Source organism: Panicum virgatum, chromosome 5N (assembly GCF_016808335.1).
Source record: "Panicum virgatum strain AP13 chromosome 5N, P.virgatum_v5, whole genome shotgun sequence".
NCBI classification, from domain to species: Eukaryota; Viridiplantae; Streptophyta; class Magnoliopsida; order Poales; family Poaceae; genus Panicum; species Panicum virgatum.
The window spans coordinates 8,069,340-8,086,301 of NC_053149.1; the positions used below are offsets into that span (position 1 = coordinate 8,069,340).

General features: G+C 46.4%; 2 protein-coding genes across 2 annotated transcripts; one reads left to right on the forward strand and one right to left on the reverse strand.

The window, feature by feature from the left end:
* Positions 1-1,281: 1,281 nt before the first annotated feature.
* On the reverse strand, positions 1,282-1,763 carry LOC120674507 (transcription factor CAULIFLOWER-like). Its single transcript, XM_039955677.1, has one exon. It carries the CDS (start codon positions 1,678-1,680, stop codon positions 1,282-1,284), a length of 399 nt encoding a protein of 132 aa, XP_039811611.1. The 5' UTR covers positions 1,681-1,763.
* Positions 1,764-14,163: 12,400 nt separating this feature from the next.
* On the forward strand, positions 14,164-15,899 carry LOC120672014 (lecithin-cholesterol acyltransferase-like 1). Its single transcript, XM_039952296.1, has 2 exons — positions 14,164-14,720; positions 14,822-15,899. Exons 1-2 carry the CDS (start codon positions 14,278-14,280, stop codon positions 15,714-15,716), a joined length of 1,338 nt encoding a protein of 445 aa, XP_039808230.1. The 5' UTR covers positions 14,164-14,277; the 3' UTR covers positions 15,717-15,899.
* Positions 15,900-16,962: the final 1,063 nt, after the last annotated feature.

The following is a 16,962-nucleotide window of genomic DNA, read 5'->3' on the forward strand; positions in this document are numbered from 1 at the left end:
CTAGTTCAAAATTTCGTACTAAATCTCTAAAATCATATCTCAATTTGGAAAGTTAATATAAAATTTTGAACTAAAGAGGGTTGGAGGTACCCATTTGCACCTAAGGGTCACCCATTTGCACCCCTATTGCAGGCTATACAAACCGGACTCATGGTAAAGTGAATGCCAGGGTCTTCCACCCCCTATATATCCTGTGTCTTATACCCATGCTAAATCAGAAATGCATCATAAGCCACTTGTCATCACAGTGATACGAATGTCAAATAAAGAAGTTTTGCCCATTCATTGCAAATCAGCACATAAACAAAGTGATGCTCTTGGGCCACACTTAAACAACGTAACTAAAAATTAGCCGCATCCAAAGAAATATGGCTGGTGTTCCCTTATTTTCTGCTTATCATCAACCTAAATGTAAGAATCAGTACACCTAGTCTCGAGACACAATTTTATTTGTAATACGAATGCTAGCATTTTCCCTTGTTTTACTGAGTACCAGTGATCGGATGGAACTTTTAAAACCATACAGCACTGGATAAACAGGGTAGAAAATATTGATGCTAAGAAACCTATGCCAAGCTTGAGAATTTTTTTAAAAAATAAAAAAAATAGTAAACCAACCAGGTGTCATGCGTCATTCCATCAATAAACCAAAGCTGTGAGGTGATGAACTAGCCATTAAAAAGCCACACAATTTTTGAGTGATCTTAACCTGAGCCGGGCACAAAGATGGCAGCCAGAAAACAGTTCCATTTGTCTACCTTCTTGGATCTTGTATCCCTCAAAGCATTTCTCAGTAGATCCTCCAGCTTCCCCTAGCTCATCGGCATCTTATGATTCAGCATTGTTTTGGAGAGACCTGCAGGTTGATGCAACAGTAATCCTTTTATCATTACCCCAAGGAGAAATTGCGGAAACAGAATGTTACCAGGTTGTGATCTCCTTAATCCTTGACTTCAAATCTGAAGAAGCATCATCTTGGTTCTGCACCAATATATCCTTGTCAGCTATATTTATCAAAAGATCAACATTACAGCTTTTTTTCTAGTATTTTACTTGGATTATTGTACAAGCAGAGCATTATTTGTGGTGCAAACGGAGCATTTTGTTTAGTGCTGCCAAGTGTAGCTATATATACAGAATTGGGAGATTGACTGGATTCTAGAATATGAACAAAGCTGCTAGCTTCAGGTTCTGTTGGGTTCTGTAGTTTTGTAGTTAGGCCCATGGGCTTACAGCCCATTTGTCAATGTCGGTATGTGTGTGTGATGTATATATGTACTATCAAGACAGAGAGAGTGTATCTCTGGAAATTTCCCCACACATCGATTTCCTCATGGTGTCAGAGCTAGGAGGCGATGGGGGAGGCGACATGAGGTGAGGTTGCCTCATGGTGGTGAAGGTCGATTTCTCGGGTGAAATCGAAGCAGCGAGGTGGTGCCTGCTGTTGTGGAGCTCGAGCTCGAGGTGAGTCTTGGCGTGGTGGTGCTGCAGGGCCGTAGTAGGGAGAAGATAACTGCTGCTAGAGGTGGCTGGGAAGGTGATGAGCGCGACCTCGGCGTCGCAGAGCAGCCAGAGCTCGAAGGCCTTCTTGAAGAGCCCCGCGCGGCGCTTGGAGAAGCGCACCTGCCGGCTGATGCGGTCCTCGATCCGCCGCAGCTCCACGCGCCCGTGCCGCAGCATCGCTTTCGCCCTCGCTCCGGCCGCCCGTCGACCCCCCGCGGGAAACCCGGGCCTCCGCCAATCGCTTCTCGCCGCCGCTGGGAGGTGAGCCATCTAGCTAGCCGGAGCACAACGCGAGGGGTTGTGGGCACGCCTTTCCCTTTGGGATGGGAGGGAGAGGCGAAAGGAATTTGGAATTTCCATATCAGGAAAGCGCACGCGAGGCTCGCGAGCATGGGCCAATGCCAAATCGAGGGCGACACGACGTGGGCAGCCCGACAAAGGCATGGGCCCACCACACCCCTCCGGCTCCGGCTCAGGTGGGGTCCGTCGCCGTGGCGCCGTCTTTGTCGTGTTTGGTTACGGGTTACATTAACTTTACACAAAAAGACGAATGTCTATATGGAGTATTAAATGAAGTCTATTTACAAAACTTTTTTCAGGGATGGGTGTAACTGTTCGCGACGAATCTAACGACGGAAATTAATTGATGATTTGCTACAGTGATGCTACAGTAATCATTCGCTAATCACGCGGTGAAAGGCCTCATTAGATTCGTCTCGCGATTTACACGTGGGGTCCTGCAGGTGGTTTGTAATTAGACTTTATTTAATACTTTAAATTAGTGGTCAAAGATGCGAAAATTTTTCGGTCCAAACCAAACACGGTCCCGGCCGAGCCCGTGTGCCGCACGCGCGTGAATTCGATCCATCTTGCATATTTGCGTGGATGCATGCCGGGCCACGTCAGGCCTGCATTTGAGGGGGCGCGGGTGGGAATCCGGAGCAGCGGCGGCGGCGGCGTGCCTATCCTCCCAAGGTGGCCTAGGTGGGGCCTGCGGCGGTGGTGGCGCTGTGCCGGCCGCACCAGTGTGAATCCTAAGCCGTCCGATTTGCTAGGACACTGAGTACTTTGCGCGTGCCTTGGCGTGCCCAGGCTTTTTAAGCTAAACTACCATGTGACAGTAGCATTTATTTGTAATCGGTTATGTATTAATAATTATATAGCTAGGTATACTTTGATGTCTGATCAAGGCAAAAGTAAGCTAGGTATATAAATGTTCTAGCGGATAGTAGGTTACATAGCATCTCTAAGAGCAAGTATAGCAGGAGGCGGAGAGCCAGCGTAGAATCCTATATTGAGAGAGAAAGTACGAACGAGTGACTCGCGAGACGGCGACTCACGGCGGGCGAGTACGCATTTGAGCAGCTTCTATTGGCAGCCGCTTGTTGCTGGGCAATAAAAAACTGTGGGGCCCGCCACCACCCCGCCCACCTTGCAGCCGGCAGTCGGCAGGCTTATTAGCCCTGCTCTAATTCTTTGGAGCTTCTGGTGGTTATAGAATATCATGCGGTGATTAGATCAGCTGCAAGTGATTTTTCCATTTCATTAGTGTGAAACAGTGTGTGATATGACTTTCATGAAGTAGAAGGCAGAGTTAGTTTAATTCATAACTGTCTGAAACATGGTGATGCTGTTGTTTTCTTATGATAAATAGTGGGAGGATATCATCATTTTTTGATTTGAATGATCGGAGATATGCTTTTCGTTGGAAAAACTTCCCGGCAGCTGTTGAGTCCAGTAACTTTCTAGCAGCCTTCCAACCATTGTAGTCTTGTAGAGCAGCTCGGCACAGTATAGAGCACTAGAACATTGTCACAATCCGTTTAAAACCCTCTGCCTGCAACCATAGACCAGTTTTCTGGTAATAGTACCACTCAGTATCTGCATCACCTAGCAAATTAAGCATAGTGAAACCTGTGTGCTATAGTACTACTCATATATCTCTTCATGTACCATTACGCTACATATGATGTATTACTTCAGACCATGGTGGGGGACGGCATGGTGTAAACATAGCAGTAGTTTTATAACCCGTGACTGCAGTATAACTATAGGCCATAAGCACAAGAAGCTATAATCCTGCAGACCCTCCCTTGTCAGCTGCCACAATCACAATGTGTGTTTTGCACAAAGGGAAAAAAAACTTTGTGTTTTGCAAATTCAGCAACACATCACAATGTAATAAAATCTTCACATATGTGGTTCAGTATACATGGACATTCAGCAAGAAAATACAATTTCATAGTGGATAGTGAAGAGACAAGAACTGTTATAGAATTAAATACCGATAACTGTAAGGATCACCGGGGTGTCCGACCCTAGAGGGGGAGGGGGTGAATAGGGTCGCTAATCGCTTTATAACCTAGGGCTCAATCTAATTGCATAAGATAAACCTAACACGTCCTACACATGCTAGTTATGACTAAGGTTTATCTATACTACCTTCTACTTACCCCAAAAGACTTGCAACCTATAGCCAATCCTAATCAAACTAACTAGGAAAGTAAAGGTAAGCAAGAGAGAGTAAATGCGGAAACGTAATGCGGTAAGTAAAGCGGTAAGGGAGAGGATATGCAAACTCCCGTGAAGACACCAAGACACACGATTTAACGTGGTTCGGTTAGGACACCAAAGTCCCTCCCTACGTCCACGGCCACTTGTCCAACACGAACAAGTGTGATGCCGAGTCTCTTCGCTTGATCACCGTCTTGCCACGCCTCCAAGGCTCCCGACAAGCAAAGGCTAAGTGACGCCAAGTCACAAAGACGAGGTCACCGCCACCGTCTATCTCGAAGCGTCACCACGGCACCGTCTTCACTATCTTGGAGCTTTAACACCAAGTAGGGGCCTCCTTCCCCGCACAAAGTGTCGTTGCCACTCCACACCAAGTTGGAGGGTCACACGACGAGTACACAAGGTGCTTGCCGCAGCAAGGCTTTCTCTCAAGCTAGTTCTCTCAAGAACTAAGCCTAAACAAGCACTAAGCACTCTCACAAGTGTGCTTAAGCCTATATGATGTACAATGAAGCTCTATAGTGGTTGGAGATGATCTTTAGCTCTTGTATACTTCCTTGAACTCCAGCAACCTCAAATGACCCGGCCTTGGGGGTATATATAGGCAGCACAAGCAAAAATAGCCGTTGGAGAAAAGCTGCCAGAAATGTGCTTAACGCCGGTTAATCCGACGTACCCCAAAAGCCATCATCGGTTCAACCGGTGTATGTAGACTGCCACTTGAAAAACTAGCCGTTAGCAATTAACCGGTGTATCGCCGGTTTAACCGATGCAATCAACCGGTGTATGTAAAATTAGCGTCGATTTAACCGGTGATTGTAACTTCTTCACGTTCCTCCAAAAACCACCTCTCTGGACAACTGAACCGATGCAATTGACCGATGCATCGTCGGTTCAACCGGTGTATGTATTTTCATCGGTCTTCGTTTGGCAATGCACCGACGTATGCATTTTCTTCAACGTCGGTTAATCCGGTGAGTGTATCTTCAGTTTCCAGCTTCTGGACAATTACACCGGCGTGTGTCTTTTCCTTAACATCGGTTCAACCGGTGTATTGAATTTCTTCACAGTCTTTGTCATCACTTGAACCTAAAAAGCCTGGGAATATTCATCTTAACAATCACATTAGTCCAAGTGTTGTGTGTGTCATCAATCGCCAAAATATTATATTGAAATATGGCATGAGAGGCCATTTTCGCTACAATAACACTTTGTAGAAAACTCCTACATGGTTGAAATATGACTGAGCAAACAAAACAGGCCATGAGTTGGCATCAATAATAGAAGATGTTGAATTAAGTCATGCCCTTGCTTACCTTCAGTTTAAAATCCTTCATTTGACTTTGAGCACTATTGCTGAACATGGATGACATGTGGAGGACCAGAGATGCGAGGGACCTCCCAGGTATTTCTCTGTCCGAAATCAAAAAGAAATGGAGATGGTATGCAATATATTGCGGAGATATCTATCCAGTAGAAGGATACTACTATGTCAAATAGCAAGCTTTCACCTGGAAGTGTTAATATATTCTCTATATGTCAAATAGCCCTTTCCTTATTTTTTTCTCGGTATAAGTAAATGTCAAATTTATATGTTTGTAATGGAACATCTAAGCAGGGAAGATATTATTTATTTGTACAGCAGGGATCTAAACAGAGAAGTGCATTTACACATAATAATACTAAAGCTAGGATAGGGGGGCTAGCCCCAGCCTTCCCTCCCTCCTAAAGTGTAAGGCTTCTCTAACCAATTAACCTTGTCTAGATCTTCACACAGCTCTATTTTTTTAATAAGAAAATGGTGACCAAGGTATATAGAAGGCATTAATCAAATACAAAAGGCGAAGACAAAAGTAATGAAAAAGGAGAAGAACCTAAAAAAGAAAGAGAAGTATCATAAGAGATACCGAGGAACTTTCTAATCTGCTAAAGTTGCCTATTATTGATCATGCGATAAACATTCACCTACCCAACAAAGTTGTTTACCCTTATCCACTATTGACACTAAACATTCTATCTTCACAATATGGACACCAATATCCACTTAACTGAACTCGGGCATGCAAAAGCAACATTATGTAAACCCATAAACAATTTTTGCAAACATCATAAGTAAATTAGAATGCGCGAAAAAGTATTTTCTCTCAAAAAATTATATCATTAAAATATAGTGGTGTGAGATCTTGTTTTGAAGATTTTATTGAAATAAACACACCTGTGCAATCGGATTTTGATTTCGATGCTCGGTGTTGAAACTATGATATTTTCTATTTGGGAATTATGTGCATGCATGCGCTTTTGTTTCTCTCCTTGCCTCTCACATGCATGCACACAATACTGACTGGGGCGGCCGTACCACCGGTTCAATTTACGGCCGGCCGTAAGTTAGCTGCGTTCTTTCATATTTTCTATTCTTTCATTCACCTACGAAATAAGGGAAACATTTCCAATTCCAAGATTCTGAGTAATTGGAGAATCCAGTGTACATGGGCCTGTGGGCCAGCACAGCGAGGCCGAGGAAGCCTTTCTGGCCCCCCATGCGGATGTGAGGCCATGTATGATCGGAATAGCTATACATCATCGCGCATGTGATGGGAAAACTTTTATAACCTCAAGTGTCTGCTCTGCATGCATGGGCCGTGGGAGGAAGTGCGGCCCAATGCTGCAAACGGATGTTGGGCTCCGCAACTTCACATACTACTTGTAGGGCTGGATATCAAGCTGACTCAGCTCGGTCTAGCTCGTTTGGATAACGAGCCAGCTCTGCTCGGCTCGGTTCGGATAACGAGCCAGCTCTGCTCGGCTCGGTTCGTTACGTTAACGAGCTAGAAGGCCAGCTTGGCTCGGTTCGTTAAGGAGCTCGAGTTGGCTCGATTAGCTTGTGAGCCAGCTCGTTAGTAGCAAAAACAACAAATTAACAAGCCCAACATGTGACAACAAAATGCAACACCATGAAACCAACAAGCAATCCAAATATCACAAGTACTATAGTTTAGATCTCCAAGAGTTCATGTGTTCAACAAAGAGTTTATGGACGTGCTCATTACTATTTTACTATTTGGGCCATTACAACCTGGCTCGTTTTGGCTTGCGAGCAGCTCACGAGCCAGCTCGAGCTGGCTCGTTATACTAGCGAGCTAAACCCTTAGCTTGGCTCGTTACAAAATTCCCAACAAGCCAAGCCGAGCTGGGCCACTAATAAGCCGAGTCGAGCGAGCTAACGAGCTTCGAGCATTTCGTCCACCCTAACTACGTGCGATTCTAGAAAAACAATATCTTCTTTTTCTTATCTGTTCTTTTCTTTGAGTCCGAACGAACAAGCCTTCCTTCCTTTGTTTCTTTTTTTTATATTCCTTCTCTTTCCTTCTCATTTATACCGTCATGTGACTTACGTTCTTTTGTTCTTGTTATTTCTTGGAGCAAACAAGTTGAAAATTATTTTTCTTCTTCTATTTCTTTCTTATTTTTTTTCATTTCTTATCTTTTAGGTATTTATTTCCTTCTGCTTTTTTACTTCTAGATGGCTATACATCGCTTGTACTACATATTCATGATCCATCCCCTAAAGAAACTGCGAATGGGCTACTAGCACAAATTCGTGCAATATCGTATTTCACTATATAACCACGTATTATCAGTTCGGTTTCAAGGTTTTCATAGCCCCACGAAGAAGTCGGGCGGATGCTCTCGTGTCGAGCAACTAAGTCCTTCATGCTTGCCTGCCTTCAGCATTAGCCTCCGTCATGCAATTCTTCGTCTTTTTTTTTTCGTTTATTCCATCTTATCTTTTTTCTCTCCTCCACTATGACTTTCCTCCTTTTTCTATTCATTTTATGCTTAGTTTTATTTTATTTTCTAAATATGTATCTAATTATTTATTTATTCTCTTTCTTTTCTTTTTAACAACACTTTTTTCTTCCATATTTTCCTTTTATTTTGTATAATAGTTTTTTTACTATGTAGATGCATTTGTTCTTCATGTAAAATTATTAATCTACATGCAACTAGTTTGTTCGAAATGTCAAATTATTTGTTCATTTTGTAGATTAACTTGTTTGATCATGTTGAGTCATTTGGTCGTGATATTCCGTTTTCATTATTTATCCTATACAATCAAATGTTCGCGATGTTTAATATTTTGTTCATTGTACATTATTATTTATTTTTTGTATTTAGTTTTTTTAAAAAATAATTATTTGTTCATGTTGTTAAAATATTTATTCCCAGTAGTTGAAACTAATTATTTAGTATTAAAAATATTTTAAAAATGCAAATATAGGCAATCGTGATCTTGTTTTGAAGATCTTATCCTAAGAAATATATTAGTGCAATCCAAATTTAATTTGGATGCTCAGTTTAATATTTATAGCTTTCTCCCCTCTCCGGAAAGTAGTGCCGTAAAAATTGCACGTGGGCATCCAACCACTAATTATTCCAACAAAACCAATCACACTTTATATATTGAATCAATCTAAAAACAGAATTAGTTAATTGGGCTGAAAGCGGCCCAATTAAATCAGAGCCTTCAGGTGATAGCGACAGGTTCCATCGCTTATAGCAATTCCTAACCGCGCCCATGTATGGTCTCCAACCAGCGGCTCATGATCTTAAAAATTCTTTAAAAAAAATCTTAATCAGATCACGACGGTTCCATCTTATTTCATTAAAAGAGTAACTAACTTCCTGGTCAAGATCAAAAATCCTAAACTCTGACCACATCAGTGAGGAAGAAATTTCTTTTTTAAATCCAACCTCAAAGTTTGACCCCTTTAGAGCAATCTAACTAATTCAGATAGAGATCCATCATCGTATCTAGAGCTGGATAAAATACTAGTAGCTCGTTAGCTCGCTCGGCTTGTTCCTAACTCGGCTCGGCTCGTCGCATTTTCCTAACGAGCCGGCTCAGCTCACGTGCTAAACAAACTGAGAGCAACCCAGTATTCATTTGGCCTAGCCCAATATACATCCCACCAAACCCTACAAGCTTCGTGCAGCGCAGCCCACTATTACTCGCACACGCACATGCAGCAAAGCACGCGGCGGCGGCGCTCTTTATCTCGCGTTCCGCGGCGGCATTGCCATCCCAGATTTATGGCTCTGCTATTTCTCTGCCGCGATCCTACCCTTGTCCCCGGCAGCTCTGGCTCTGCTGTTTCTCGAAGCGCCATGCTACTCTCCGCTCCACCTTCAGCTCTCTTGCCTTGCTCCCTCCCCTCAGTCAGGCTCCAGCGCTACCTAGAGAAAAGGAGAGTAGAGATTTTTTATTTTTATATGAAATTATACTGTAATTATGGAATAATACTTTAATCATGCAAAATACCAAAACTAGGTTCCAATAATCTACTTGGTAGATGAAATATAAATTTCGTTCGCTCAGCAGACGAAATCTACTATTTTCGTCTAATCAGGCACAGGCAGCGCACACAAGCTGGGGAGGTCTCGGTGCCTCGTTGATCCCTTGCTCTTTTTATTTGCTGGTTAATTAGAAAGTCGCACATGAGTTTGCCGGCGCCAGAATTTCTCTAACGTAGCGTAGCTAAAGTGCTAAACCTCCAGGCGTCGTGATCACGTGGCAAGCTAACAACCGAGTGCAACGAGGTAGATGCCCGTGGAATTTATACACATCCTGAAGGAGGTAGAAAAAGACAAGTAATTAACAACAGAATAGATGAAGAAAGAGATGGAAATGACAGGAAGCTAGGTTAAGAAAGAGATGGAAATGACAGGACGACTGGACGTGGAGGTGACGAAGAAAGCAACGGCAAACATGTTGAAATACACACACCCATGAAACGGATACATCATGCGTCAGAATCGTAGTTCGTAGGCACAAAATCTCTCCTTCCATACAAAATCGACAAGAAAGATAATGTTGTTACACTCCAGGATAGAGGGTAAACTACGAATGTAACTTTCATGGGAACCCAATTTTCAACATTTTTTTTTGAAACGTAACCGGCAGGAGAGCTGCCTGTTGTATTAAAAAGTAAGGGCCAAAGCCAGAGTACAAAACTGGAACAAGTAACAAAACTTTACACTATACCTAGAGAGGCCGCATTCGAGCTCGCTAGAGGAAAACTCAAGCTCCACTAATTAGACACGCCAGGTGTTTCGCCCCTGCCAAAATCCAAGCCGAAGCCTCTCCCTTAATCTTCTTTGCCACTGTAAACGAAGGCGCTTCTGTACTGTCAAAGATGCGTGCATTACGCTCATTCCAAATCTCCCAGCAAACAAGAATGATAAGAGATTTTAAACCCTTGCGCGAAACTCCTCTTATCGCAGCCATCTCCGACCACCACTCATGGACTGAGTTTGTGCATGTCCAGTTTGCCGGGTGCAGAGACGGCTCCCCAATCCAAGAGGATAAGGCGTCCCAAATGCGCCTGGTGAACCTGCAGTCGATAAAAAGGTGATTTCCTATCTCCGGACAGCTACGGCAAAAAGAACAGGTTGGGTTATGTGGCCTGCCCCTTGCGCTCAATCTATCTGCCGTCCAAATTCAATCTTGTACCGCTAGCCAGCTAAAAAATTTGCATTTTGGGGGTGCCCAGGCTGACCAGATGATCTGGTTAAAGTTAGTGCTCATTGACCCAAGGAACTGTGCGTGGTAGGCGGACACTACTACAGAATACATCATCGCAAACGCCCCATCACCGCCGGTTTGTTTCGAACAGGCGGTGATAGTCTATCACCGCCGGTTCCAAATGGACCTGGCGGTGATACTAACATATCACCGCCGGTTCGTAATACGACCCGGCGGTGATGCTCTCAGTGATGTGTTCTCCACCTATTTTAATTTTTCTCTTCCTCTCTTTCACTCATCTCCCTTCTCCTCCCCTCTCCCACAGCGCACGCCACCCCTCTCCCTTCATTCCTTCTCCTCCCTCTCATTCCCCATCTCCTCCCCTCTCCCCTCCTCTCCCTTCTCTCCCGAGTGGCGGGGAGATCCACGCGCGGCCAGCCGGCCGCCGCGGGAGCTCGACCGCGGGCCGGCGTGGGAGCTCGGTGCGGGACATCCACGCGCGGGAGCTCGACTGCGGCTGGCGCAGGAGCTCGGCGCGGCTGCGACCGGGGCGGCCGGCGCACGGGCCGTTCCCCACCGACCCTTCCCCTTTCCACTACTAGCTCCAACGCTGGCTCCCCTTTGTCCCTTCCCGCTGCTTCCCCTAGCTCTCTTACCCTACAGATCCGCAGCGGCGGCGGGAACGGCAAGCTCGCGGCGAGCGTGGCGGCGTCGGGAGCGGCGGCGGCGGGAGCAGCAAGTGCGGCGGCGGCGGGAGCAGCAAGTGCGGCGGCGGCGGGAGCAGAGAGATCCGGCGCGGTGCCGTGCGAATCGACCTCTATGAGGTGCAGTGCCCATCCCCTCCCCTCCTCACGACTGCCCCTAACCTCGCCTCCCCACTCTTCCCCTGCAGGTAGGGACTAGCCGCGGCCGCCCTGGCCTTGCCCTTCTCTTCCGGGGCCGGCAGCAGCAGCGCAGGGAGTGGTGAGCGCGCAGCGGCAGTGGCGGCGGGCGCAGTGCGGTGACGGCGGCAGCGACGCGGCGAGGCGAGCGGCAGCAGTAGTAGCAACAGCGCAGCCTATTTTTTTGTTTCCAAACGGGGCAACACCTGGTGATGGTTCGGACTATCACCGTCGGGCCTGAAACCGGCGGTGATGGCCCCGTCCATCACCAACGAGTTAAATCTAACGCCCCCCAAAACCGGCGGTGATAGCTATTTTGAACCGGCGGTGATGGGGGGCGCTGGAGTAGTGGGAGCTTGTTGAAAACTGGCCCGACTCATTGAATTTCCAGCAAATTTCATCTTGGATGTGCGGTGTGAGGTTCACCTGTTGGACTATTTTTCCAGAGTTGCACAAATTCTATGATGAGCTGCACGGAGAAAAATGGATGCAACAGGTCCAAATCCTTTATCCAAGTGTTTGTAGCGAGTGATTCATGTAGCGTTCTGTTTTTTTTTTCTTGGAGATAGTGTATACTGATGGTGCCAGATCCCTTGGACGTATGCCCTGCATCCAAGCACTATTCCAAAAGGCTATTTTCTTCCCATTCCCAATTTTGATGGTGGTTGCTGCCGCAAACAGATACTAATCTGTTTCGTTGCAAGGAAGCTCGTTGCCGACCCAAGGTTTGCCCTCTGAATTCCAGTCACGCCAAAGCCAACGAAGACGGAGAGCTCTCGCAAATTTGCCAAGGTGTAGGATACCTAGACCTCCATTCTTCTTCAATCGTGCAGCCCTTGTCCAATTTACCTTGCACTTGGCCCCCGTAATTCTCTCTATGCCGGCCCAAAGAAACTGTTTGCGCCTTGCATCAATATCCTGCAAGGTTGCCTTTGGTGCACGTAAAGCCGTCAGGAAGTAAACGACTTGTGAAGTGAGGACCGATTTGACCAGAGTTAACCTTTCAGCGTAGTTCCAATTTCTGGCATTCCAACTGTTAAGCTTTGCCACCGTCTTGTCAACAAGAGGCTGGAAATCAACCCTCCGCAAGCGGACAGTGGTCAGAGGGAGGCCCAAATACTTGATCGGAAAGTGTGCGCTCTTTGCAGGCAACTCAGCTAACACATTGGAATGGTCTAAATTTTCAACATTCAAATCTAAAGCCAAACACTACACAAACTCTCGAACTATTCAATACGGATTGAAAAGTAGAACTTTCACTACGAGTATAATAAATCTGACATGGACATTGAAAAAAATTAGAATAGTGTTACTAGATCTGTTATGAAAAATATTATGTATAAATTACAGGAACCATTAGTCAAACCTTGTAGATTGTGTTGATCCAAAATGACAAAAATTTCCAATAGCAGTGAATACTCCTGCCATTTTGAATTACGAACGGTATTTAATTTTGTTAGGATAAAATTATGACCAACAATTTCTTTATATATACACTTTTGTAATAGAAAATTGATGTCGTTATATTGAAATTGAAAATACTTATGGTTTTGTAGATGCAAAGTAAAGTAGTTGAAGTCTTGTCATTAACAAAACAATTTTTTTCTTTGTAATTCAAACTGAGGGAGGATTAAATTATACCAGCAAAAAAAAAAGAAAAGAACTATGTTACTTTTGGAAAAAAGCTGATGAAAACAATTATTTGAAGTGTGAAGTTTGTATTCAACCTTCAATTATATCATAAAAGTTCAAATTTAACCTCTAAATTCAAAACCAGCAGCTCACATATCAAAATCAGAGCACATTACAGTGTGGAGTTGAAGGACACATAGTGTATGGTTTTGGAGATAGTGGTTGAAAATCAAACTTTAATTGTAAGATAAGATTGTCCTGTTAACTCATGCATACTCCCTCCATCCCACAAGGACTGTTCGTTTAGAAAATTTTAGACATATTAGGAAATGATCATGTTACCCCTAATTAACTATAGCAGCATGTGATTGAAGACCGCGTCATTTATTTGGTTTCCTAGATCCTCAATAAATACAAATGCATTGGAACCAGAAAAGTAACATCTAGTTAGATATTTTATTGGCTCAATGCCCTTCCCAATGCAATTCTTTCTTGGTATTTGATATTGTTTTAATTAGATGGATTTTACTACAATCTAAACGAACAGTCTTTGTGGTACAAAATTTGAAGACTAAACGAACAGTCTTTGCGAGACGGCGGGAGTAAGAAATATGGGTAATAAATTGTAACAGGAAAGGTAGCCTATCTTTCCTTAAAATCATACTCTAGCTGTTCAATAACAAACTATTCAGACTAATAAAACTATACGAAAAATTTAACTAGAAGAGTTCATTTAAAAAAGCTACAAATATTTCAGCCCATGTTGTAGAGAGAACTATAATATTTGGAGATATCCAACAATGCACAAACCCACAACAATTTCAGTTAGTTTGGAAAAGTATTCTTCCCCTGCTACTACTCCTGCATTTGTTTGGCGCGGAATTTCTTGTCGCAGCCTGCTTGGATGAATGAATCTCTTCCTTGTTGGTCGAGTGGGCTGATTTATTTCCACTACTGCATGCCCGTGCGTCCTTGGACTTGAGCAAAAGATTTCGAGGAAAGAGCTGCAAGGACACGACACAATCATATGTCCACACTCGAAAGGGATGGGCCGGGTCACCGAACCTAACAAGTAACAAGGCCAAGGTTCTTCACGCACTCTATATAGGAGTATACGAAAGGTAGCCGACCGATCGATTGGATCGAGGAGTACGGCTGCCGGACACACAGCAGATCACAGACCAACCGGGGGAAGCGTCGCCACTCGCCAGTCGATCGCCACGCATGGGGATCCTCCGGCTCCTGCCACTCCTCCTGCTCCTACTGCCATCAGGTCTCCGGGAGTACCTCTCGCCGGCGATCAACCGCTTGCCGGAGGAGGATGGTAGTAGTGCTGCTGCTCCTGCTCCCGCTCCTGCTCCCGGCGGCGTCGTCCTCCACCCGATGGTGCTGGTGCCCGGGTTCAGCTGCAGCGAGCTGCAGGTGCGCCTCACGGACGCCTACCGCCCGACCCTGCCGCACTGCGGCGCCATGAAGGGCAAGGGCTGGTTCGGGCTCTGGGCCAACACCTCCGACCTCCCCGCGCACCACTACGTCCCCTGCTTCATGGAGCAGATGAGCCTCGTCTACGATCCCGCCGCCGGCGACTACCGGAACCTGCCCGGCGTCGAGACGCGCGTCCGCAACTTCGGCTCCTCGCGGGGCTTCCAGAGGAACCCAGAGCACACGTGCGGTAGCTACAAGCTCTGGCCTGGACGGAGCTCGAGCTCAACCATCCATATCGTGAACCCAGAGCACACTGACTGCTCGCCTGCTTTTGTGCATGCAGGGACTGGTGCTTCGAGATCCTCAGGCAGGAGCTGGAGAGGATCGGGTACCGCGACGGCGACACCCTCTTCGGGGCGCCCTACGACCTCCGCCACGCCCCGCCGGTGCCGGGCCAGTCGTCCGAGGTCTTCTCCCGCTACTTCCAGCAGCTGACGCGGCTCATCGAGGACGCGAGCAGGAGGAACCAGGGCAGGAAGGCCATCATCTTCGGCCACAGCCTCGGCGGCATGGTGGCGCTGGAGTTCGTGCGGAGCACCCCGATGGCGTGGCGGGACCGGTACATCAAGCACCTCGTCCTCGCTGCGCCGCTCCCGACGGTAGGCTTCACGAAGACGGTGCAGTACTTCGCGTCCGGGTCAGACCTCCTCTTCATCCCGGGAGTCGACCCGTTGGCCCTCACGCTACGGCCCATGTGGCGGACCTTCGAGACCGCCATCGTCAACTTCCCGTCCCCGGCGGTGTTCGGACGCCGGCCGATCGTGATCACCAGGGAGCGGAACTACTCCGCCCACGACATGGAGGACTTCCTCGCCGCCACCGGGTACGGCGCCGCCGTGGAGCCGTTCAGGAGGCGGGAGGTCCCCAAGATGGACTACTTCCAGGCGCCCATGGTGCCGACGACGTGCCTCAACGGGGTGGGGATCGAGACGCCGGAGCAGCTCGTGTACTGGGACGGTGACTTCGATGCGGAGCCGGAGATCGTGAACGGCGATGGGGACTTGGAAATCAACCTGATCAGCATGCTGGCGTTCGATGAGCAGATGCGCCGGCAGCCGGAGCAGAACAAGCTGTTCAAGACGATCAAGCTTCGAGGGGCTAACCACGGTACCATTGTGACGGCGGACTGGGCACTGAAGAGGGTCATGCAAGAAATCCTTGAAGCCAATCGTATCTAGGGCTCTAGGCGATCATAAAAAAGAAAAATCTTTATAGTGGGCTAGCTTAATTGCATCTAGCTAGATGGTTGGATCTTCATAATCATCCAATTATCTGGAGTATTTAGACTCACACATAGTGAATTTGTAGCTGATTTATTTCTATAATAACAATATGGTTCAATATGAGCTTAATTTGTTTAATGGGAATTACTACCTAATAATCGAGTAAAAATTGTGACGCTGTCAGTCAAACTGAAGGACCGGAATGGATGACCAGATGGGGTGAATGAGAGACTTCAGAAAATATTCTCCGAGAGAACAAGACCTATATCCCGAATTGAACCCGATATGGCTCTCTTCTAATCGCCAATGTGACACAAGACAACTCATGACAAGTTCAAACTAGGAACGATTAGAAAAAACTCAACGCAAAGTGAAACCAAAATTAACCAAACATTGAAAGCTCGACATTAAGTGAAGCAAGCAACAAGTAAACAACTCGAGCAAAAGCTACCACGAAATCTTCACTTGGCCAACCATGCGAAGATGTAATTCCACTTAACAAAGCATTCGTTGATTCAACAATGATTAGAAAAACTCCAAGTTAAGCAGAAGCAAAGCTTAACCAACAAGGCGATCAAGAGTCTCACTTAAAAGACTAGAGCTAATCACAACAAAACCAAATAATGATTATTTAACTATGCATGCAAAGATCATACAATGATTGGCAAGAACAATTACTAAGCATGCAAAGATCTAGACGCAATTAGCAGGATCAAGTATTAATTCACTAGTCTAAACATGAGAGCATTGAATAAAACAAGTGCAGAAAATAAAACGCAAACTAAAAGGTTGACTGGACTCTCTCTCGCTGAAACGTGCTGCTCTTCTTGCTATCGTGCCGCGTGCAGCAGCAAGCAACCTGCTGTCGGCCTGCTTCCCAAGCTTCGGCTGCTGTCGCCCCCCGAATGGCCTTCTGGCCTGCTCCCTTCGCTCGGCCTCCTGGCTGGCAGCCTGGACCGTCCGTGTGCCACGGCCTGCTGGCCAGCCTGCCCACTGGTCCACGGCCTCTTGTGCTGCGGGCCCAACAGCGCTTGGCCCCTCCCGCGCTAGGCTGTGCGTGGGCCGCAAGCAGCGAGCCGGCCTGCTCCGCTCGCGCGCGCCGAGCGCCGCTGCTGTCCGAGCGTGCCAGTGCCAGCTCGCCCCCGCCAGGTGCCTCGTCTGCTCCGCGCAGGCCGACACACGCCCGAACAGCAAAGGAAAA

Bases quoted from the DNA above. Each gene is read 5' to 3' on its own strand.
- LOC120674507 (XM_039955677.1), bottom strand. From the start codon at position 1,680: ATGCTGCGGCACGGGCGCGTGGAGCTGCGGCGGATCGAGGACCGCATC.
- LOC120672014 (XM_039952296.1), top strand. From the start codon at position 14,278: ATGGGGATCCTCCGGCTCCTGCCACTCCTCCTGCTCCTACTGCCATCA. The intron at 14,721-14,821 runs GTGCGGTAGCTA...TTGTGCATGCAG, and splicing joins CAGAGGAACCCAGAGCACAC to GGACTGGTGCTTCGAGATCC.